The 25,848-nt window shown below is 44.8% G+C and overlaps 1 protein-coding gene across 3 annotated transcripts in view; it reads left to right on the forward strand.

Annotated features, from left to right (window-relative positions):
• Positions 1-25,848, forward strand: part of LOC115404997 (zinc finger E-box-binding homeobox 1-like) — a 60,529-nt gene that overhangs the window by 16,653 nt on the left and 18,028 nt on the right. For all 3 annotated transcript variants that reach the window (XM_030114379.1, XM_030114380.1, XM_030114377.1), the window contains exon 2: positions 19,403-19,582. In XM_030114379.1, the coding sequence (XP_029970239.1) occupies positions 19,403-19,582 (180 nt within the window). The remainder of the gene's footprint in view (positions 1-19,402; positions 19,583-25,848) is intronic.

The raw sequence follows: 25,848 nt of genomic DNA on the forward strand, positions 1-25,848 counted from the left end.
TAAAAGTGCAGAGCAGATAGAAGTTTCCAGCAGTTTAAAAAAAAGAGAAACAAACCAAAACCATCATATCAGCAGATCCAAGGAGCAGGAATACTAAAGAATACCTCCGTTAGCTTCAGAGCACCTGTTGTGTCACCGGTAATGTTCACCATGTAATTACCCGCTGCAGGCTTTCCTCGCTCTTCCAGCCGCTACGCAGGCACAAAGTGTTGTGTCACGTTGCGCGTCTTTCAATACACATGCTCCGCAGCTGCAGCCTCGCTCATTCACTCATTTAGACAGATGAAAGAAATGCCACCGTTGCCCTTTTTTCCATATGCACTACTCAGTTTTGATGATTTATTATCAGGAGATTTAGCCCATGCCATCAATTTCAATGATGGACTGCTCTCCAAATATTCCTCATTTACGTGCTTGATATGAAAACTCACCGGCGAGGAAACGAGAGCGCGGTGGAATATTTTTACCTGTTGACAGCCGGTGATGGAAAAGGTCCGGCTGAGTTGCCCGATATGAGACGTGAGTCATCAATCAGTCGTGTTCTGTGTGAATTCGCCGCCGAGAGTCGCGCCCGAAATGTTAGAAAACCACCGCGCCGTGCAACTACAGGGTCAGATACTAATGCTGAGCTTCCAAAACACAGCGATGACCTACATTCGCTCCCGTCACTCCCGCAGAGCCACGGAGGATCCCCGGGGGGCTGCAAAGCAAATTACAAATCCCTGCTACCTTCAGCGCTTTGTATAGGTGTCATCTGCTCCCTGTCTGCCTGCCTGTCGGTTTGTTTTCCTCCTCTGTGCAGGAAGAGTGTCGCTCAGGCTCATTTCACAGGGATCTGGGGTCGGATAATAAGTCGTGTTTCCTTAAGTTTCCTCCAGATGGGCACGAGATCCTCGGAAAATACTTCATGTTTACACTGATTTAGGTTAAATTCAAAGAGAAGAAGAGATTTGCAGTCATGCAGAAAAAGAAGCTGGATGATGCTCTCAGGAATAAAGAACAAGTTTAACCCTTTTACTCCAATCTGGGTGATGTCTAAAAATAAGAAAATCAGAGAAAAAGGGCTTTTTGCACACAAAACAGTCATTTCAGTCACCTCTAGTGCCTTTTCTTTAGTGCGATCATCCAATCACAGACAAGATTCACCAGTGTGACACATTCATAACATGAGCTTCTTAACACAGTGAAAATAACACATATTAACAAATGTCCAATGAAGCTGAAGCAGATGCCGCTTACTCATTGGACATTTTTTGTTGACTCCAACAGCCCTGCAATCAAAGTAAATTCAGTTAATCCTGTAGTAAAAAGGTTAAGCTAATTTTGTAAGTTCATGGCCAATCTGATCATTCACTAAAGGCTGAAGCACAACTGACAGTAAAATATCCACAACTTCATTATTTTCAGTGAGAGCCATACTAAATAGCAGTGGCTTTGATGCTGACCCAAATCTTTTCGGACAATATAGGTTATCAACCAGAGTGTATTTTATTTCTATTTTAGGTACTATTTAATATAAATACACACGGCGGACCTGAGCACATCGGAACTGCACAGCGAGGAAACCGTCTCGATGTGATCTTGTGAACTTGACCTGCATTGCACTTATTTATTTTTTTTAATAATTAAATTCCTTCCATGCTTTATGCGATCTGGAGATCATGGAGTCTGAAAAAAGGGATAATCTTTTTGTTGCTCACACCTCTTCTCATGTTCTGATCAAGCATCTGCACAGAGTGTGAAAACATCCTGGATTCAAACTTGTTTTTACTGTTGTTATACAACAGGTTTTTGTTTTTTTTTTAACTTCATAAATGTACGACTCTGCTCTGAACTATCTGGACCAGACTTGGAAACACCCTCGTTTATCTCCAGATTTGAAACATATCGGATGTCTCCCCCCACCCTCTCCGCAACAGCTGCTTTCTCAGTCGCATTTCCATCGTGGCTGTTTAAATCCAGCAGAAACGCCTTTGATTTCGGCCTGTTTGGACAGTTTGCATGACTTATGGACTCCTTGTCGCAGAGTGTAAACTAGTTCTCTTGCTGCTGCGTTCCACTTTTACTCGGTTTGCTTCGTTTTCGAGCGTTGGCAGCTTTTGGCTCGGTGAGAAACGGCTTGGACGTGAACACTTGAGAAAACTGCAGTCTGCATTTTAACACTCGTGCTGGTGCATCATTGTTGTGTAATATCTTCAGGCTTGGAGCTATTTCCAGATGTTTTTGTAGGAAGTGAGAAAGAACTCATAACACCCATCTAGCAGTTGAGAATATATTTTCATTCTTTGCCGTCAAATATTGTGATTTACAGTTTGAGACGGCTCGTGGGAGTCTTCCATCTCCACTTGGCGGCTCAACCTGAACTAAAAGATATCATGCAATGCAAAAGTACAACTTTTGCATTCCTTCGCACACGCCGCAAGGTAAAACTGATTTGTATTCAGATATATGGATCTGGAAATAGCTGCAGCTCAGCACGTTTTCACCGCAATGTCTCCACGCCGCTTTTCTTCCTCTGCCTCTGTATCATGTGGCGATCGGCCATGTGCGCACAGTTTCTCCTCCCCCTCCCAACGCTCGGCTTACAGACTGGTCCTCCTCCTCCTCCTCCTCCCTCCTTCATGAGGTTGCCTCTGCGGGCTTTGTTGCTATCGGTTCCCAGTCAGCGTCCGATTTGCAGCCTTTACGACCTCCTTGGAGCCGATCGGTGGGGCGTGGATCGTGTGTCGTCTCCGGCCGGGAACTGAGCGACAAGTTTTGAAATCTTTACGACAGCATCCTGCTATGACGACCAATTCCACTAATTTTGGCCCCATTCACACTTAAAGGTTTCCTTTTTACACAGCAATATTCTAAAAATGAAATTACAATTGACCTTATTCCCTTGGGGGGGGGGGGGGGGGGGTTGTGAGTACATCAGGCCGACTTAAGCGGACAGATCTGACATCCTTAATCATGAGCGATTGATTTGATGGTAGCAGTGATAACATAGGATTGAAAAATAAACTGGACTTTATGTGCTGACTGATTTCAGACAGTCCTCTTTTCCACATCTTGCATGTCCTTAACTTAACCGTCACCATCTGAACACTGTTTCAGCGAGGCAGCCAGGGTGGAATAAATAGTGCACAGCAGCATGGTTTTGCTCCGAGGCTGGAAGGGCTCTGTATTCCCTGACCTTCTTCTGCTCCAAGTGCCAGCTCTCATCAGCGCTGACGCTTAATTAGCTCCGGCTCGGAAACAGCGTTTGCAGTGAACGCGTGGAAGAGAGACAAGCCTCGCTGTCAGGAACACTGTGGCGATTGATCACGCTGACAGGATTTATCTGCGTGACAGTGGCTCAGGGTAATGTCTGTTTGGCGGTCAGACTGGCAAAGTGTATTTTCAGAGTTGCAACCTCGTGGATGAGTCAGGATTTCTCATAAAATGAGGCGCAGAGTGTCATTACATAACTGCCCGGCACTGTTGACATCCTTCAGTGACTTTACCTGTTGACTCCGAGTTGCAAGTCCGAGTTGTGGATGAATTCTCAGCTAACTTTACACGACGAGATGCTCAAAGAGGTTGATGTTCGTTAAAGATATTTATGATGTGATTTTAGCTCATGACTCATATATCACCTGCTACAACCAAATACTCAACAAAACAAGCTTTCAACAAAGCCAAAAATGTTGAAAACACGAAAACATCTCCCCACAAAACAAGTATTTATCGTCAGGTGCTGATGATTAGAATGATTAAATTAAGGTAAAGTGCATCCTAGGTCAGGCAAGGTAATTCAAAGTGCAGAAACAATATCAGACATCAGAATACAAAAGAGCAGTTAAAAGACAGACTGTAAGAAGACTGCATGAAGCAGAAATTAGCTCTGAGATGGACAATTATAATCTATTATTCTCTCCTTTATGCATGCTTTATCTAGTTCAGGGTTGTAATGGGCTGGAGCCAGAGTTCATTATTATAACAAGATATTTATCACAAGTGATCAAATTCCTGGACAAATAGCAGACAAATTAAAATGCTGTCAGATGAAATGAATCTTTCAAGTTGACTCAGTCTATCAAAATGACAGTTAATAACTACTAACTGGAGCAGAAACAAGGAAACACACACCGAGCAATTTAGAGTCACCAATTAACCTAAGTCAGGGGTGTCCAACATAAGGCCCGTGGGCCAGTAGGTTAGTGTGGCACTATTTCAAGATGATATGATGCTGCATTGTGTTTGATACCTCTGATCTAACCTAACATGCATGTCTTTGGGCTGTGGGGTGTGAGTACCTGGAGAGAACCCACACATGCAATGGTGAAACATGCTGACTTCACACGGTTTGTGAAATTACAGTCGTAACTGCTGCATCTCGGTTCCGCCTCTGCAAAGTGGAAACGCAAGAAACCTGTTCGCCGTCTGCAGGTCATGCTGCAATGTGTCGCAGTCTGTTTGTGCTCATAATGAAATCAAAGAGTCACATGCAGGTGATGTGAGGATAATATACGGCCTGTCACGAGCCGGGGCGCCGTAAAAGTGCACGTGCACGCACAGTCGTTTAGCAAACCCAACAAGATTTAATGTCCCAGCCTTAAAGTCTCATATCTGCCAAAGTGGAGAATGACATAAAATGGAATTACTGAAAGGAAGACAGAAGAAAGGAAAGTGCTTGTATGGCAGTTTTTCTTGGGTGCGCAGACACACGCGCACACACACACGCACACACGCACATACACACACACACACGTCTCTCTGTCTCTCGGTAACAGCTGGGCTTCTTAGGTAAATTCAATCAGTAGCTCTCTGGTCGGTTGAGCTTGTGTGTGGCCCCTGGCACAGAAGCTCAAGCTATCAGATTGATTTTCTTTCTCTCCCTCACTCAGCTTCCCCTTTGTCTGCCTGGTGTTTCAGGAATGGCTCTGACTAGTCGACTAGAGCCGGTCGAGTTAAAGGCAAACAAGATTCTCCGCTGCCGAATCCACCAGGGCCACTTATCACCGTGTCCTGCATTGTTTTGATTTATCTCTCAGAGTTACACAGTCAGTACAATCAGTCAGTCTGTCTGTCAGACTGACAGTGTATGTTATGTTTTATATGTAAGTGTCTCCTGGGAGTGAAGCTTATGTAACCTCCCCTGCCTTTCATCCCCATGGGTCTGCCTCGGAGAAGAGGAGAAAACAGGGTCAGTTCAGCTCCTCTTAATCGCTTATTCTTGGCGAGGCCGCCTTGAGACACACACATGGACACACACCCCCACACTCACACACACTCCTTGAGCTATTTTCTGCCTGACTTCAGGTTCTGCCCTCAAACCTGTCCTTTCTAAGCCTTTGGACTCACACGGCTATTAAAGAGATATTTCACCAAAAATCAGGCCCTTGTTCCCCGGGCTGTTTGTCAAACTGCAGGGTAGCAGGTCAGACTGGCAGGCAGACTGCTTCACTGCGATTAGCCTGCTTGTCTCTTCCTCATGGCTGACTGATGTTGCATCAGCAGAGAGCCCACTGGGTACACTACTGGGTTTATATAGTGTTTTTAAGGTGTCGTTAGACGTAATTACAGTGTCGGAGGAGGGAGGAGGGTAGCTCTGTGATGAAGCTGCACATGCTCACTGTGAACAAACTAAATGTACGTCTTGTCATGTTCTCATATTTTTATTCGTCCTTTCGTCTCACAGTACGAAGGCAGAAGTTCAGGGTCTGAACTTGGGGAAAATGTCTCCTCCACACTGTGAGCTTTTAATAATCCTTCTTCTCTAGCACTTCCACCAATTAATCTGAAACACATGAAACTGCAATTCCCTGAGACAATTCATGCACACCCCACGCGGAGAGGCCCCAAATCCCAACATGGGGTTAATTCAGGAACATTCTCACTATAGAGCGAGATTGACAACCACTATGCCGCTTTCCTCCCCGATTTCAGAGGTCTTACAAGTCTCTTGCATGTTAGACCAGACTTCATAAACTCAGGTTAGTTTGACAGTAAAGGCTGAGCTCTGCCTCTCAATTGATACAACGCAAACGACAGTCCATTGCCTCGGTGCCGTCGTGGAGCTTCTGAAGTTTTGCATCAGTATTTCTCCGCTGTGACACTAGGGGGCGTCGTGCTTCTTAGCGATCTGTCGTGAAATCACGTGAAATGCATTCGTTGCGTTTATTTTCAGGTACTAGATGTTGTGTTGCATCGCACTTGCATGCTGAAGCATTTGATTTAAATGTGATTTGTTGAAAATAAACCGTTTTATTTCTTGTGTATGCAAAACAAATCCAGTCACAGCTCTTTACACTCTGTGTTCTTCGTCATTACAAATTTTTGGAGGTGCTCATCGGGTGACAAGGGGTTGTTAATGCGACACATTTCCATAAGTTGGCCTTCACTTTGACTGGACAGTGTCGCGCTTCACTGAAGTTGAGATGACAAATGCGTCAACAAACTCCATTAGTGAAACATTATCCTACATCATCTGCATACAGCAGTGGTGAAGCAAGACAATACTTGCTGATTGAGCTCAAGTACAGGTGAAATGCTCAGTATGGAAGTAGACGGTCCCATGACCGGGACAATGGTCGTGCATGATCCCATCTTACTGTACAATATCAAAGATACTGCCATGATCACTCATCTTTGGTCCAGTATGGTTTAAATGGCAGCCTCAAGACTCTAGGTTTTCCCCAGCAAATCCAGCTTCTTCCCACAGTCCAGAAACATGTCTGTAAGGTTTGTTAGTGACCTTGTGTGATTTATTTTGAGTCCCTGATAAACTCCTACCGGTCTCTCTAATGTCGGCTGGGGCTTCCTCCAAGTCTTTCTTCGTCTAGCTTGCAATGAAATTGTGTTAAGTTTATTTTCACTGTTGTAATCGGAATCTGGCGACATGCTGGTTATGCAATGGCTTCTTTTCAGTTCATTGATAGTTCTCAGCCAACTTCAACACACTGTTTGAAACCAAAATGTCCATGATTATTTGTTTGGTGCTTTTTGAGCCTGTGTATTAGTTTTGAATATTTTTGTAACTCATGGTTTGCCTTTTCCCTGTTTACACAACACAGAGTCAACAATCTCTGACAGTGGAGTCAATATTTTCAAAGTTAGGTGAAGCTGAATATGAAAAAGAGCTGTTGGTATGAGAAAGGGTCGCTTTTCTGGATGTGTCATCTTTCACCAATAATTGAAAAAGGCCTTTTTTTTTTCTCCAGAGGACATTTTGACATGTCAGTGTAAGAAAAGCACAGGTGTCGCTAATAAAATTAACGATGGCTGAATTGAATTCAGCTGCTTCAGTTTCAGGCTCCTGGTCCTCGCTCATTGTCACACTGTCATGGCTTACCGGGACACTTGAATAGGCCCATTGTTGAAGTTTTTCGTAACACCTGTGCTTTTCTCGCTACGACAAGTCAGCGTGTCCGCTGTGAAAGAGAAGAGGCTCGTCTGGCTGCGAGACATCCACCTTCAAATGTGCAGAGAGAGCTTTTTTTTTTTTTTCTTTCTTCACCTTATCAATATTGGATTGAGTCGTTTGACTGATTAGGATGAGTAGAGGTTCACAGCCAGAATTATGCAGATCCCCATGTCTGGTTCCTTGTCAGGGATATTATAGTTGTACACCTGTTGGGAGTATTTGTGTCTTTTCCTGGGCTAATCACCGAGAAGACACTCCAGCAGGTGGAGGAAATGATTCAGAACACAAGAGTTGGTGTGACAGGGTAACAAGAGACGGCAAATGGTCTCCTGGATAGGACGATGTAGGAAAAAATACTAAATTATAAGGGAAATATAAGCTACAGCTTTTATGTCTCTGATAATGACAATGGAAAGAATGAACGCTAAGCTATTTATGCTATCAAAGATCCTCTGACTGTCTTTCACAACGCAACTTACTGTCACGTTGGCTGAAAAGCAATTCCAGCTGACGTTGGGGAAAGAGTAGGAAGGACCCTGGAGAGGTCGCCAGTCCATAATGAGACCGAATCAGACAAAGAAAATTACAGAAATTGAAAATAATTAAGGGGAATTAAGTCACAAATGACTGAACTTCGAAGGTCTGTTTCACAGAAAATAAGGGGTGTAGCATTCAATCAATCACAACACTGTAAGTCAGACAAGAGCAGAGACACGTAGGAAAGTTGTTCTTCCTCTTGTTTCTATAGATACACTAAAGACAGTCAGAAAAATTCAATGTACACTTTATATGCTGATATTAAAAACAAAACTCAGGAGTTCACAGTTCATTACCAAGATACTGACCTAAATTTTGGGTGTCCGTTTTCATGACAATGGTGCTCGAAGCCACTGAAAACACACTGTCCTTCACATGTTAATGTGTTCTCTGTATGCTTGGTTTCATTACAAAAATACACAAGGGCACCCACTAGTGACCCAACATGCAAACTTCATCGATTTCAAAACGTGGCCGTGTAAATGCAAAACATTTCTGGAGCCAATATGCAAAAACGACGTGTTTTCACCTGAAACTTTGTGTAATTGGGGCCTTATGAAGCCTGGGGCAACTGGAAAGCACCACGGCAAACTTCACGACAGACCTTTCAAACCTTTCGGTGAGGTGACAGTGCTAACCACTACACCGCATTGCCTCTCTTAAAAGCATTTGAGAGGCTGAAGCCAACGAGTGCTTGATGTAAAGGTGTTGAATTGAACAGCGTAGTTACTGATTAACTCACACATGTGTTTCTGCACATTTCACACAGCAAAGTCGTGTCCTTCTCCTTCCACTTAACGTCCAGTGTTAACATTTATCGTGATAGCCTGCAAAAAACCGAATAAGTAACTCCTGTTCTTGCAGTTGCCTTTAAAATAAATTAAAAAATTGTCATGAAATATACTGATTCGTTTATTTCTCCATACATATAGACTAAAAGGCATTTAATATTTTACCCATTAATTTTAGATGCACCTGTTAAACGGGACTCGATGCATCATCATTTTCACTGTCAGCGTTTTTGCGACGCCTCTCGCCTGATCAATTAACTAAAAAGAAAAGTAAGTGGCCGATTCATCTGGTTTAAATAAGCTTGTCTTGTGAAATGTGAGGATGAAGATAATTCTGAGCGTATGGAGCCGTCTCATTTATCAGGACGCCGTCTGCGGCTCCGCTCCGATCACTGCTGTAATCGACACATCGGAGGTAAAAAACCCCGGCGTACAAACGGAAGCTGCTCGCTGTAAATCATCCATGATAGATTACTGTATGAACCCATTTAATCCAGGTGTAGAGCGCTAGTATGGATGGCCTCCTGGCAGAGAAGATTAGTGTGCGCGCGCCTCCTGATGCGGCAGATTAATGCATGTAGTGTAGTGCTAAATTAAATTTAAGCTCTGCTCTACAGCCAGTGTGGTGAAGGAGGATGGGAAACGCCCTGCCAGAGTGGGTGCACGAGTGGAAGCCAGTGTGTGTGGGCACCAGAGAAAGCGCCGTGTGTGTGTGTGTGTGTGTGTGTGTGTGTGTGTGTGTCTGTGTGTGTGTAAGGTGGGAGTGATTAGATGAGTGAGTATGACAGTGCAGGTTATGTGATGGACGGCCCGGCCTCCTCCTTTGCTCTCTCTCTTACGCACACACACACACACATACACACACACACACACACACGCACACGCACACGCACACACGCTGCAGGCTGCTCAGTGTTTTTGAAGTGAGTACTCCCGTTTCTCCCTGCGTGCGTCTAAAAGCACCGCACAGGCAGCGGGGAGTTTCCACCGGCGGCTCCGTGGTGGTGCTGAAGTGCTTTCTCGTTTGCCAGATGTAAATCAGAAATGAGCGGCTGACACATGAGAGAGGAATCGATCTGATCAGGAAGCCGCCGCACACCTCCATCCAGGCCGTGTGAGTCTCCATGTGTCTCTCTGCTCCGTTTTGTCCTCTAAGACGACACATACTTTACCTCTCGCTCACTAAGACGGCACAATTTATCGCTGTCGATAATATGCATATTCCAAAAGACTGACTAAGCTGAAAATAATTATGTTTTATGTGCTGCGGATTCACTTTAAAAACAGCGGGGTCGGTGCATACAGAATGGTTTCACGGTTTTGCTCCTGCAGTTTCATGTATTCACGTTGTGGCTGCGCTCTGTGTTTGTTTTCATGTTTCGTGTGTGTATCCTCCTCCGTGCTTCTTCACCTCCCTGATAACCCTCCATTGTTTTCGCCCGTCTTTAATTCTTCCCCCCTCTGGTGTCAGCATTCATTGGTAGCTTTTTTGGCTAAAGTTTCTGATTGGTTGAAGTTGGATTCAGTGAAGTGTGTATATGAGTTAAGCAGTCACCTGGGATTGTGGGTCAAGCCATTGTTTTTTTTTGCCTGATCTCCATAACAAACTCTGTAACAACACCGCACACAGTTTTTACACGATATGATCTCTGCTTGTTTCCTCATATGAAGTGGCAAAGTGGTGTGTTTCTTGTGTTCAGGCTTGGTGATACCGGTTCATGGTCTGCTGGGGATGTCTGCCGCCACCCTGAGTCAGTAGAAGTTAGAAGGAAGGATTTGGGTTATGAGAGAGAGTATCGTCTAAGAACCTTTAATTTCAGGAACTGGCAGCAGTGATGTGAGAGTACCAAAAGTTTCAGGGCATCCTCTGTGTCAAAGTGAGAAAAACGTCGTGTGATAACTGTAATGAGCTGCATTGCTTATTTACACTCTCTGCTCTGGAGGTATAAAGGTTTTATTCTGCACAGTTAAGTCAGATTTACTTCCTTCATCGAAGTGTTTCGGTGTTTTAAAATTAACTCGCAACGTCAGACCTTTCACATCCTCTTCCTGACGCTCAGTTTAAAAATTTGAATCTCGTATGCCGAGTCTCTGCTATCAGCTAAAAGGAAACACGGGGCTGAATAATCAGAGAAAATCTGCAGAACTGAGTTTCCGAGGCATGCCAGGAGGAGGGAAGGTAAACAGGAAGTGACCACTCACCACATGAATCCCTCCTCACTTCCCAATATGTCGCTTCCTGTATACGGCCTCCTGCTTTACTGTAAGCTCGCTAAGGCTGTATCTGTCACCGTGAGGACGAGGACACACACCTATTGTGTGTGTGTGTGTGTGTGTGTGTGTGTGTGTGTGAGTGAAGGGAGAGAAGTGAGAGGTTTTATTACACATGACGTGTTGATATGCAGGTCAGCGCTGTGCTTGCACTGTGTGTATGGACGCACGTGTGGGAGGAAATTCCGAACAGCGCTGCGTTAGCGTGTGACCCAGTTGTTGTCAGGGATGCTTAAGTCCCACACACACACACACACACACACACACACACACACACACACACACACACACACACACAGAGTGGAGTGTGTGTTAGGCAGACAGAGGTAAGCCTTTGTGGCAGGTGAACGTCAGAGATTCATCCAGCCGGCAGATCACTCTTTAACCGACGTCCAGGAGTGGCTCAAAAATCCCGCTCTGCTTTTCTTTTCTTTGAGCAGTCCCCGCTTTCCAAAGCGCCAAAGTTTCTTTTGTCTTGAGTCTCCCCCACCACCACCAGTGGGGTCAAAAGGTCAGAGTGCAGGGTCACGTGCTGAGAAACGCCTGCTGACTGGCAACAGAAACACCATTCAACTCTTCAGTGGAAATCAGGACTTCTTCGAGCTCTTTTTTCTGGGTCTGAAACTGAAAACTGAAGCTGTTTATCCTAATGAACTGCTGATCATTCTGTGTTTTTTAAACCTGACTTGTCAGTAGATTTTTAGCGAGATTGTGCGAGGTGAGACTAAAGCCTAAATTTAGATGTGAAAAAGAGCGGTGTCCAGTCGAGTCGACATGAGGTGAAACAGAAACAGAAACCTTCAGGTGAGCAGAAATGAGTCGTTGCCAGTAATTTGCGCAAAGCGCTCGTGTCCTTGCAACATTCCTCTTTTACAAGGCTTGAGTCTCAGCTCTGTTTGGTATGCTGGTAACTCTGTTTTTTTAAGTCAGCAGGTTGTAGAGGTAAAAATACATCAAGGCTTTCTTGTAAAACTAGTCTTCACCTCATGTTGTTGGAGATCAAACACATTTTAGTTCAGAGGCCACATGCAGCCCAGTTTCACCTTGGGTGGGTAAAACAGTGCCATAATAACCTTTAAATTTAAACTTTCAAGTTCGGTTTTTTTTTTGTTGATGTGGCGCAGAATATGAGTATAATCTCAACATGAAGCCATTTTTAATGAAACCTTCTGGGGCAAAATACAGCGAAATGTCCAAAAACCCCATCCTAAAGATGTTTAGTAAGTCATCAAAGGCTTTCCCTTTTCACATAGATATCCTGTGGTCCTGTTGCTTCAGCCCCAATCCAAGTTCCCATCTCTTTGTATTTATATGGCAGAATACACTGGATTACCCTTTCTCACATTGTACAGTGCTGATCGTTTATTTTGACATCTGTAATCTAAGACTGATATTTACACATAGTGTGTAAACCTGTAACCAGACTGAGACAAAGTTTGATTGCGTTTTCTGAAGTAAATATAACAGAATTCGTCATTTCAAACTCCAGCTTCAGCTCGTGGCTCCGGTTTAACAAGAACCTAATGAGACTGTTGGGATTTACACCTCAAATCTTGCCTTAAAGCACCTTCAGTCTGCAGCTCGTCACCTGTCAGCGTGATTATGAGTCACTGATGAAGTCCTCCTGATTAAACAGGGGGAGATGCAGTGCAGAGGTGCAGTCAAATGTGTGGTTTTTTCCAGGCAGCTCTAACAAGACTGAGATCAGAGCTGAGAAAGTTATGTAATACCCCGGTGTGCTGCCACCCCCTGTAGAGAGTGACTCATTACACACACACATGCACACACACAAAGGCAGTTTACATATTTGTGTCGATGAGACTCCCCATTACATCTCAGGGTTTGTGATTATTGTGAGCACCCTTGAGCAGCTCAATTTCATCTCGACTCAAGAGGACCAGTAAAATAGTGCCATAATAACCTTTAAGTTCAAAAAGATGACAGTAAAGACTGTTTTAATGAAACCTAGTGATCCAGAATGCAGCGAAATGTCCACGTGTTTTTACCAACTCTCCCTGACTACAAGGCTTTGACACAAGTTTAAAGAAATTCATTGATTTCTTTGAAATTTTTGCCATTTGCTTTGTGGTTTGGCGGGCCAGATTAGAATCTCTTGTGGGCCAATTAAAGCCCAAGGGCCTTATGTTTTAGCTCTCTAATTAATCAGAAATATTAGGAAGTCCCCAGTATCATTCGTCCACAGGTTGCTGGTTTGATTAGTGTCCTTGAACAAGGCGCTGAACCTCAATCACTTCCTTGCTTAATGCGACCGACCTTTTCAAAGAGCTTTGAGATGACTGAAGCGGTGGAAAGAGTCCAGCCACACGCGGACGTTCCCCTCTTAACCCACCTGCACACACACACACACACAAACCGAGCGTTTCTGATGCATTTCGTCATCTTGTGAGTCACGGCGTGATCAGATGCTCTTCAGAGAAATGACTTCAGCCTCGGCGAAGCTCCGCCCCCTGCCCGGAAGTCACCTAGTCTGCAGGTCGGAGTCGAGCTGTGTCAAACGTTTCTAAATGTGAAAAAAACTCCAAATGCACTCCGGACCTTGTTGTATTGAAACGTTGCGGCCTGATCTCGTTCCGCCTCTTGTATGTTTAATGTGAGTATTAAATTTTGATTGAGTTTGAGCGGTGGAGTTTAAAGCCTTTTCAGATGTGACATTGAAGTTGATGCGGCGACGGCGGCGGCGCCTTGTTTGACGGCAGAAACGGGCGCAGCTGAGCGATGACGCCCGGGAGCTGCCATCCGATATGATAGATTACCCTCCGCGCCTCCTCTTGAATTACTGTGCAGGAGGTGTATCCTCAGGTAAATATGATTAGTTCTGTCTGGAAGCTGATGGATCACAGTGATAAGTGGAAACTTCTCTGGATATTCTTCATCCCACTCAAGCCAATTGTCCCAAATGTGTGTGAATTGATAATTATGCAGCCAAAGTCGAGCATTTAGGGCACCTCGGAGATATGGATCGGTCTTGGCTGCTCCCACTAGAGTGAGAAACACTTCCAAATCAACCGCCCACGCTGAACACCCACGTCGTGCGAAAAGGTCGAGCTGGTAGAGACGATCCTGGATCTCAGAGGGACTAACCTAGATTCATGACGGCTCCCTCACACACACCTGAGTGTCTTCAGGTAGTCGCTATCAGATTAACTTATCCCGTAATCCACCCTCAGAGATGATAAGGAATAATAGATGAACTGATGGATGAGTAGCAACATAGTGGTTTCTTGATATAATCAAAGATGGTGTGAAACATTAAGGAGATGACTCAGTGCAGCACAGAGAGCTCTCAGCTCGCTGCTGCTCGGAAAACAAGCTCAGCCTAATCAAATATTGATTATTTCTTAGCTTTGTTGTTTCTTTTCTCTCTCTTTATAAGGTAATTGAAAAAAAATGTAAACTGTTCATAACATTTTGAGCATAAATAAAACATTTGTTTTGGCATTACTTCCACATTTAGGAATATATTTTGCTTTCTGGATGAGAAGAGACTGCTTCTGTTACGGCTGTGTTGTTTTAATAATGTGGCTATAAAACACGTCACGTGATGCAGAGCTTCAAGGTTTAAGTGCTTTTTTTTTTTCTTTTTTTCTTTTTTGCATATTGCAATACTCGGGTGTATCGGTGCTTTTTTCAAGTAGCTTCAGAACAGACACACTCAAAAGTTCCATTATGGATTAACTTCAGTGAAGCTGATAAACTATTTCACCCGTTTGTACCACCGGTATGAAAGTAGTTCCACTTGAAAGCATGTCACGTTACAGTCATGTGTGCGTGTGTGTGTGCGTGTGTGTGTGTGTGTGTGTGTGTGCGCGCGCGCAGCAGTTCTTGCGCAGAATGAGCAGGGTGGTCAGCTTTTCTACAGTTCACGCTCTTCCTGAGCGGCCGGCCCTTTAAAGAGAGAGAAAAAAGGTCTGATGGAGCACCTGGACCGAGCAGGAAGCAGCTGGAGAGTCCTGATTACTCTGCAAACACACACACACACACACACACACACACACACCCAGACTCACACACACACAAAATGCCCGAGACAGGTTAGCCTTCGGTGACTTGCCGTGGTGAATCACAGAGATTCACGGTACAGTTATTAATCACCCACGTGCCCGCGCGTCTCTCACTGTAACAAACACGCTCATGCGACCAAACACGTGGCAGATGCTCGGTGTCTTCAGGGGGAAGGAGGAGGCGGAGGAGGCCGTCCCGGTCCTGTGGCTTCCATCTCTGGCTTTGAGCAGAGGGGCTTTCCTGTGTGTGTGTGTGTGTGTGTTTAAAGAGGCTGTCAGCTATATTAAAGCAAGGTGGGCATGGAAAACTCGGCGTGTTGCGCCAGAGGAGAAACCACACCCCTCCTCTGTCCGTGGGCATGACGCAGCCTTCGTCTGAGCTCATGATGCTCACTTTTTAACAGACACCTCAGGAGCGTGAGTCAGTGCCACACAGCTAACGACTTCCAGTCGTGCAGCGATGCCTTTTTTTTTTCCTGTTGTAACATTTTTTTAAACATCTTTAAAGCGCTCAGAGGCTTTTTGAGCATCTTTAACTGTGATAGTTCTGACAAATTATGTTCAGCACGAACAAACAAAGCCATTACATAATGGAAGTTCGGGCTTTTTCTCTTGTGAAATATGTTTCAGCTCAGAAAACCAAAAAATGAATTTGAATGTAGACATTTACAGAAGCCAGAGTTTAAAACAAATACAGACAGAAGTTGTATCTGGGATCATTTGTGACCCAGTTCCTGATACTGGTGTCAGTATCGGTGCATACCTAGGTTGAACTGATAAAGAAATGGTTTTTAGTTTGTTTTTAGTCATGACATTTAGTAGGAAATCAGGCATCCTGGAAAAAGAAACACGCCCATGCTGGGTTTATCTTCACGATGGATTAAGGCCATAATGTAGGATTAGATCTAATTTTAGATTACGGTCGTGAAACAATTTATTTTTTTACATTCGTATATAGTCATGAGATCAAGCAAATCATTTTTTTTTAACCTGGATCAGATTGATATTTGCTATTACAGTATCTTTTTTTTAAAGTTTCCAAAATGTTTCCAAGAGTTTGGAAGTCAGACTTTACCCGAACCAACATTAGGACTTGCAGTGCTATCATCACTGACAATCACATTACAATCAGATTCATGTTTTTTGTCTATATGGATGAATTGACAGATTATGTTTCGCCAATGAGATTAAAAAAAAATTAAAGTTGAAGATTTCTAACTCAGTCAGGCTGTTTTTTTTATGTAGAGGACAAATCTATATGTTGTTCAAAAATGATTTGATTAAAATTGAAATTTAAAATTGTTCCTGCTTCATTTCTTAGCTGTTTGCTATCAGTGGAAAAAAAATAATAGACGCTGCTGTGCCTTTAAGAGGGCGGCTCTCTCTGCAGCTGCTCACCATGTTAAAGTCTGGTCACATCTAGTAGCAGACAGGCAGCTTTAGTGATGTGCACTCTTGTTTCCCTCTCTCTCTCTCTCACACACACATACACACACACACACACTCACAGTGGGGTAATTGTCTGTTAGGGGCTTGGCAGAGGTCCCATGCTGCACAGCTGCACTGGGTCAACACACACACACACACATAAAGTCGTTGTGGTTTCGCTCACATGTCTTTTTCAACAGCAGATCATTTATAAATATGTTTTCTTCTCGTCAGTGTAAGCAGTGCTTGCTCAGCTGTTGGAGGCTATCATCAAGCCTTTAGTTACTTGACGAGGTATTGACTGATTATCAGTTGATCGATGCTGATAAGGAAGCTCTGGTTTCCTGCTACATGTTAGCATGTTAGCATTTTGCTTTTAAAGGGCCTTCCACAAAGGCCAGTCTCAGCTCGGCATACTGTCTGCTCTCACTGATAGTGGTCTATTTCTGTCCCCCCCCCCCCCCTGCCAGCTGACCTTTGACCCACATACCGGGCCATGTGGTCTCGTCAGGCCTGTGTTGTGGTGTGTCAGACACACATGATTTCCTCCGCGTGGTCACGTGTCCTGATGTGGCCACGGCCGGCTGAGGAAGCCTCTGCTGCCTCCATAGACAGTTTTTGAGGGAAAAAAGGGCAGAAAGTGTTTGTTTGTGAAGATTATCTTTTTATTTTTCAGCCGTTGGACTCCAGCTGCTCAGGTTGCATCAGGAAGGGCAGCTGGTGTAAAAAGCATCTCTCTCTCTCTCTCTCTCTCTCTCTCTCTCCCTCACACACACACACACACACACACACACACACACTGGCTCCTTCTTACTATCATGTTTACTGATAGTAGAACCAATATTTAAAGATGTTTATTAAGTGTTTGGAGTCCATAAAGCTAGAAAAAAAGGGATGCTATAATAACCATTATGCTGTTTCTTTTTTCACCGTCCTTCAGTAAAAGCTCTTTTTGTCTGTGGTGTGTATTCGCTGCAAATGTCACGGCGGACCGAAACTGTGTTTGAATTATGTGAGGAGATAAAGCATACCTGGACAGTTAATTTTCTCTGCTCAGTGTTGCTTTTATTACTCATTTGCTTGTTTTATCCAGTGACGTGTGCTTTGTGAAGTGGAACGAATTGTACATAAAGTTTATCTTTGATATAAAAATGCAGCGTGTCTGTCTGCCAAGTGTTTATGGAGTAATTAAAAAGGAATTCAGTCCACTAACAGACACAAAGGAAAGTCATGTTTTATGACCTTAAAAAAAAAAAAAACTGAAGATGTGAATAAACATTAGCAGGGAGTAATAATCAAGGGGCCGGTTATGAAACCAATTCTTAATCAGAGAGATGGATGGCAGGAAGGGAGGAATGCTTTTGTCTAGACTTCCCTCTTCCTCTCGGAGCCGGCCTCTCGTCTCCGCGGGCCTCCAGATGGGGGATTAACAGTTCACTTGACACATTGTCATGATGATGTGGACAGGTCTCTTTCTCTTGCACAATAACTCTCCAGTTTACCTATTGTCTGCTTGTCTCTGGCTCCTCTGCTCAGCGCTGCCTCCTTTCTGATTCTGCTAGAACTGCACACACTGCAGAAGAACTGCACTGTCCAGGCTGGACAGTGGGATTTTTTTTTTTTTTACATCTTTTGATTACTCTCTTAAAGTTGCAGCAATCAGGGGAAAACACAACTTTTCTGAAACGCTGCTACTGTGATCATTCAGTTCACAGACAGCAGCTCTGGTGGACGTTCCTGCGGTCAGTGTGCCAGTTGCGCACTCCCTCAAACCGTTTGACATCCCTGGCATCATGCTCTGTGATGAAACTGCACATTTTAGAGTATCCTTTTATTATGGCCAGCCGAAGAAATACCTGAGCAATAATTAACTTGTCTAAGCAGCATCTTAAACTGGGATTACGTCGGCAGAGGAGAAGTGCTCACTAACACACATTTAGACTAATTTGTGAAGAGTATTTAAGAGAAATAGGCCTTTTGTTTCCATAGAAGAAGTCTTAACTGCAAGAAAAGCGTTGCATTCATATCTTTGTTTGTCAGAGACTTCAAAAGAAACTCTGATTTCAGTCTTTATCTCTTTTATATTTTATCACAAACCGGCGCTCCTGAGCTAACAGCACCCCCTCTCGCTCTGTGATGCGCCCGGCCTGTTAAATCCATCCAGACGTGCATCAGCTTCGCCCCGCATGCACACGCTGACGTCTTTACGCTGACTGTGTGGAGCGGCGGTGCCGTCGTCCCCAGAAAGCACGCGGCTCCTGCTGCAGGCGCCGCGCCGAGGGCTACAGTAGCCGTGTGTGATCTGCATGCAAAGGGAGCGCGCTACCCGAGACACACACACACTTAAAGCTTGTTTTGTGGTTTTGGGAAACGTACGTGTGCGCACCTGTCACCTGTGAACAAAGAGCCGGCGCTTGCCTCCTCATTAGGCGTCCTCAGAACCTCCGTGGAGGTGCGCGGCTTCCCCGCAGGGAGTGCGCACACGTGCACGCAGCTCCGCTCTGCACTCACACACTCTGTACATGCTGACAGTAGAAAAGCAATTACAGCAGCATGCTCATCATCACTTAAATCCCGGTATATCTCGGTGTCTCCTACATTTACAAGCTCCCTTTGTGCTGAACCCACAAATGCTTCTGTCGTTAAGTTGATTCAGATCTGTCCGCTCTGTTCATTTGTCACCTTGAGTTCCCATTAAGAGGCCGAACCCCTCAGACGCTCCCTCTTGCCCCGGCGCACTGGAAAATAGATTTGCTTTCTGAAGCAGATAAACAAGTGATCTTTCTCCCGCTTGTCTACCATTTCTTCTTCTTCTTTTTTTTTAATGCTTGCCTGCACATATCGATTCATGTTTTAGGTTTTTACCTATTAGTTCTGTTAGCTGTCACATCAATATAAAACTGCAAAAGTTTCATCCCAGAGTGATTTCTCTTTCTTTTTTTTTCTTATTTTATTTTCAACAGTGACAAACTTCAACAATGGCTTGGAGGCCAGTTCAGACTCTGACGACGAGGACAAGCTACACATCGTGGAAGATGACAGCCTGCAGGACCCCGAGGTCACGGACGCCGACGGGACCGCCGCACTGGCCAGCCATGACGCCGCCATAACAGTATTACCCCACAACGGCTCCTGGAATGGAGGTGAGAAAGCGGGAGGCGGCGTTCCAGCCTTCAGATTGATCGCGTTATCTGTTCATCTGTGACAGTTTGCTCGCTCTCAGCCGCTTCCAGATTCTCACACGTTCTCGCGCAGGAGCTCCTCGGGCTCACCCAAGCTGTTCCCGCTGATATTCTGCAGCAGCACTGCGGAAATAAGCTAAACTTATTCACACCGCAATGTCCGAATAACTCAGGGAAGCCGGGGCGAGCCGAGCTGAATCAGCTAATTGTCAAAGATGATTAAAAAGGAAAACATCGATGAAGAGTAACTTGTAGTTTTAACTTTTATCACTTTTCCTTGATCTCTGCTCAAAGACACATCAGTAATGTCAGGTTTGTTTCTACACGGCGTGCGTGCTGCTTCTGTAGATGAATCTGAACAGGTGGGGAGATTATCCACACTGCCGCTATCAAGTGAAATCAAATCAGGGCGGCGGCAGGCTTAACATGCTGCACATGAGTGTGTACAAGTGCTTTACAAGCTTAAGTACACATACATTGCGTTTCCTCAATGTTTCTCCTGGATTGAATGACCATACTGATCTTCGTACTGTGCATGAATGCATCCGCTGAATGTTCTGAGTCAGCCGAACGCCATCGCCGCTCAGCGTGGTGTTCGCATCAACGCAGAGGTAAAGGATGATCAAAAAGCTGGGGATTTTTTATTTTTTTTATGTAGCAACAAGATGAAAGCGCAAATGAGGGAAAACATGGAGCGGGCGGATAGAAGGACAGAAAGAGAAAGGAGGTGGGGAAGTAAGCGCGTCAGAGGAATAGACACGCTTCAGTAATACCTTCAGTAATGCATAATCTGGCCTGCAGTCATGCAGAGGTTTTTCCTGTCTAATCTCCAGCTCTCACATCCAACAAACCTCAATAAATCCAATCCGTTCCCTAACAGGCTAACATGCCTCCGAATAATACAGCACTCTGCCCAGAGGCTGCTCTTTACAGGCAGTTAGCGCCGGGCCTTGTGTGCTGGAGTATTCCTGTCAGCTCTGATCACAGCCGAGCGCTGCAGGATTTTACCTCCCACCCCAGACGATCACAACTCCTCCGAAGTGCCGCTGCATCAGAGCAGACAGGACGATTCAGGAGCGCAGGGGCTGCTCATGGTTGTTATTTAATAAAAAAACAAAACAAAAAAAAGACCCACTAAAGTACTCTGAATCTTTATTTAAGCGTTCATTTCAAAGACAACAAATGGCATCCACTAGTGTAACTAAATTCCTTCATTTTGTTTCTGTTGTTTCCGTGGAAACTGACGCCGTTTTCAAAATGTTTTCATGTAAATGCAGAACTTTCTTGAAACAAGTCAGGTAAACGGGGCCAAATACATATCGATACATATCGATTTGATGTTTTACATTCTAAATACCAGACTTACCGCAAATAAAAGCCGTGATTGTGCAGCCTGACACAGACTGTGACCAGAATGTCATTAGATCCGTATCTCAGGCTGCAGCGTGCAGCGAAGCGGAGATACTGCTGAATCTTCAGAGGCCGGCAGCATGAGATTATTTGCGTGCACGACTACCTGCTCTCTCTTTGATCAGATTAGCCGAAGCTCCCGAGGCCTCGGGGAACGCCTGCAGAGCCAGATGTTGTGTTTGCTCCGTCTCTTACCTTTGCGTCCGAACACACACTCACCTCCGCTTGCACTCGCTCCTCCTACGGAATCAAACATCCTCATCTCTCTGATCGTACAGACACCAGATTCATCTTACGGTTGGATATTATTAGACACAATATTGTGTTATGCTTTTTCTTTCCATATTTCCCAGACAGATTTTTCTATTTTACCCAATTTATTGTTTAAATACATCTCAATATCGCTAATTTTTCTCAAAATAGTTGATGCTTTCTTCACTTTTTTTAGTTGCTTTGTGGTTTGGCAGGCCCTTGAGCCTGCCAAACCACCAAGAGACTTAGGATTTAGACCTTCAGTTTGGTCTAAATCCTTCTTGTGTTTTCCTTTTTCATTGTTTTCTGTTCAATCTGATTCTGCTTGTGTGCTTCTGATATGTAAAGAGTTTATCAATATGCAACATGCTTATCCTTTAGACTAAGCTCACCCAGTCGTACAGTTCTGTTGTTTATACTAAAACTCCTGTCTTATGTTTTCTTTCATAAGAGAGTTGATGTTTTATTACATTTTTGGCTTTTGTAGCCAGTTTTTACAGTTTCTGCTCCAGCGGTTTAAGCTGATGTGGTGTTTTTATCGACACTCAGTGTTTTATCTGTTTGGACTCTTTTCCTTTTTGCCTTTTCTCGTGGTTTTTTTTGCTATCTATGAACAATTTCACCTTTTTCATTTTTAACCAAGAGCTTAAACTAAACTTTTTTAATCCTATTTTCTGTGTTTACCCACCCGAATTCTGGGATGCAGTGAGCTGCCACATAAAGCTGCTCCAAGGAAATGATGGGGTCAAGGGTCATTATCGGGGGTCCACTGTGGGATATGAACCTGAAAACTCCCAAATCTGTTTCTTTGGCCCCTCGTCCACCACCTCCCCAAAACTGCTTTAGATGAAATGAGCGAAGTGAGCCCAAAATGAGTCGGGCATGTTGACTGAGATATTAGTGAAGCGACGGCGCCGTAATGAGTTCCTTCATTAACACTGCTGGGATGGCAGGGGGTCTGTGGGGAGTCCAGTCAGCTGAACCTTCTGCAGAGGAACACAGAACAGGTCCAGTCATGCTGCAAGCGTCGCATCTGTTTTATTGAACACGCTTTGGACTCAAGCTGCTTATCAATCAGCTCCCTGCAGTCTTTTTCTCTCCAACTTTCTCAACTTGCAGGAAGAACTGTCTTTGTGTCTCGATGTTGTTTTTTTTGTGTGTGTGTGTGTGTGTGTGCAGAAAAGCTCTTTTAAACTCTTTAAAGTTACTCCACTTTTGACAGATCAGTGCTTATTCGTGCTAACACACCTCAACATGCAAACAAAGCTGCCAAAATTCCCCAAGATTTAACAAGCGGAGACACAAGCGAGCCTGCATTCAGCAAAAGTTGATTGGCTCGTGTTTACACCGATTCTCAATGCCCTTTTAATCCTCGATTCCCCGCGAACAGCTCAGCCTACGCAAGCATCTGCCTTCATCTCGGTTAGCGGTGAGCTACAGCCAAGCAGGAAATACTAAAACCATGGAGACGGCGAGAATGTGACACTCAGAGATATTGCACTGGAGGCTGGCTTCATTGTTGCTGAAGAAAGCCTTACATGGTGTGAGCAGCGCTCGGGACCGCTGCTCCCCGTCTCTCAGCTCCTCTGCATACTCACTATACTTCTCTGCAGCCACTGATCCCTTTTTCAGGTCTTTGTACTCTCCTGCCAGGCTCATAACAGACACTCACGTCTTCCCCAGCCTTTGTTGTCTTGTTTTTCCGCTCCTCTCCGCACCGTTTCCTCTCCTGCTAAATATCCGGCTGCAGATAGTTTGACAGGCCGTCCGCTTTGTTCAGGGCAGCGTTCTGACTCCGGGAGTTAATTATCTCTTAAAGTTTTGCTGAGCTTGTTTTTCCATTACCTGTTGAACTTTGAGAGAGAAGAAGTTAACTTTTGGTGAGCTCATGAAATCAGACCTTTGGGTTGGAAAATGTCAGAAATTACCAACTGAGCCACAGTTGAACTGGGACTGGATCTCAAAGTCGTGACGCCGCCCTGATTTCCTGCCAGAGCTTGAATAGTTTGGATGATGACATTAATGTGTCAAACACAGACATGGGCTGCGTCGCCGCATGACACATGCACGACCGGATATGGAAAACTGGTGTTCCACGGGCCGCGTGTGACTCCTGAAGCTAAAGTTTGCAGCATGTGGGCTGCTATAAAAAAGAAAAAATGAAATGAGATGTTTTGTGCTCTTAACCCTGTCTAACTGTGCAGATCAGCACGCTGTCAGATTTCTTAATGAATGCAGAGAGGATTCATGTCCAAGTTCAAACGTGTAACGTGTTTAGTGGGGTCACATGGTCAAAGAGCCACCTTATTGTTTTGTAGCAGCACCTGCGGTGGAGTCCTTTAGAGAATCATTAACCAGGAAGGGGGCAGTTTTCAGCGTGTGGAGGAGCGTTCGTTTGAGGGAAGTCATGAAACGCCGCACAGACCCACAGACCCTCGGTGGAAACCCGTCAAGAGTCTCGGCGTTTCACTCCTTTCTTACCTACCCCCCCGTCTGAGGCGAGGGCCAGAACGCAGGGAGAGCAGCTGCCGTTGAATCGGTCCTCCGGTGAGAGATTAGCGTGAGCTACTCCCCCTGCAGTCCGGGCCGCACTGCAGCTCCAATCCATCCTGCCTTATAAATCCAGCTCGGACTCACACTGACAGGTTCTGGCAAGGTATACCAGTGCGGTCCAGTGTGTGCGTGTGTGTGTGTGTACGTGTACAGAGAGTGCCTGTGAATAACTGTGTTCGTGACTGAGTGTGCGCCACACGATTTCCTGTTTTCATTCCATTCTGATATTCCACGTGCATGTGTGTGTGTGTGTGTGTGTGTGTGTGCATGCGTGCGTTGCACGGTTCTGGTCGTCATTACCTCGTGGCTTTTTGTGAGGCATTAAGTGTAATTGTAGAGTGTGGTGGGAAAATATGCAGAGAGGTGTATCAAGTGAAGGGGGAGGAGGGTCAGGAGGAGAGGAGGAGGACGGTGGAGAGAAGCAGCCAGGCCGTAGAAGGAGGGAAAGACAGGAGGAGGCAAAGGTGGAGAGAGGAGAGATGGAAGAAGCCAAGAAAAGGAGTCGAGTCTTTGGAAAAAAAAAAAAATCCCTTTTGCTGTTACAAATCCCATGATTTCTCCTCCCTCTTCCGCGTATCAGACAAGAAACGGCATCACTGCTCAGATGCATTAAAGCTGGAGAGGCTGGTTTATTAATCAATTAGTCCTCTGACAGAAAATTGGACTCTGGGTTGATGAATGTTTGAGAGCACGCTCGCATTTGGCATGGCTGCCATCTGATTCTTGGCTGGCTCCACACATGAGACCCCTCAGAGCAGGAACCGAGATACTGAATCCTGATTTTAAGAACCAGCATCCAGGAAAAGAGCGATGGAGATCCTCACTGGAGGTGTCGATGCCAGTCTGTGCAGACCAAATATATTGTAGTTTGTACTCGAAGTTTCATTGAAATTGGCTTTATGTTGAGATTGTAGTCACTTTTTTTTGCTGTTGCAATAACTAAATGATTTTGTGAAAATACATTTTCATCACATGTACTCTTGTTACCTTTTCAGCTCAAACTTGCTGATATGTGAGACAGTTGATGTGTTACAGAGGCAACTTCATTATTGAATTAGAAATCTGATGAGTCTAATGCGCACACGATTGGCTTGAATTCCTATATCAAGGCCTGAAAATGGAAAGTAAGATCAGTTTTGTGTGTATTTGGAGACAGATTTAAGAGATTTTCTCACCCATGTTTATTTTTCTGTCGGAGGTTTTTTGAGGGCAGTGTCTCCTCGTTTGAACCGTCGGTCTGAGGACAGAGAGAGTTTCGCGTGCTCCCTATCAGCCTCTAAGCTGTATAAATAAGACTGTTAAAAGTTGTGGGATAAGAAGGTAAAAATGAGGATGAGTGTGGGAAGGAGGTGAGGAGACAGGAATGAGCAGAGGGAGGTGGAGAAGGAGGCTTGAAAGGTGGACGAGTGTGTGTCTGAGAGGGGGAACGAGAGATCTGGAAAGCTCTGGGATGAGATCATGGGAAGCAACGATCTGTGTTCAGAATGAGGCTTAGCAGGGCTCGGCCTGGGCCCGCCTCTTCTGCTCACACACACACACACACACACACACACACACACACACACACACACACACACACACACACACACACAGCTGCACCTGTCCCTGACACGGCTCAGCAGGAAGGGGCGTGGCCTCTGGCACCACGCCGCCCCGTCTTATCAGTGTTTTTATGTTTTGTTTTGTTTTTTTTTTTCCTCAACAGAAAGTGGAGTAACCCCCTTCTGGCCTGGTTCCTTTGCTGCAGAAATTGGCCAACTGTCAGCACCGATAACATTGTTTTCGTTACAGAACCGTTCAAAACAAAAGCGTTTGCATTCCTCAAACACAATCTTGATCATTGATCGGTGCAGAAAAGTCGAAATGTGTCAATAACAGATTTAAACATCTGATCTTCATCGTCTGTAAAGCGTATTCAGACTTCAGTCAGTCGAACCAAATGAGGTGATGTATTAAACTGCAAATCCGTCTCTGTGTGTCTGAAACGGACACTCGGGATGTGTTGAGTAGAA

Source organism: Salarias fasciatus, chromosome 18 (genome assembly GCF_902148845.1).
Source record: "Salarias fasciatus chromosome 18, fSalaFa1.1, whole genome shotgun sequence".
Lineage (NCBI taxonomy): Eukaryota > Metazoa > Chordata > Actinopteri > Blenniiformes > Blenniidae > Salarias > Salarias fasciatus.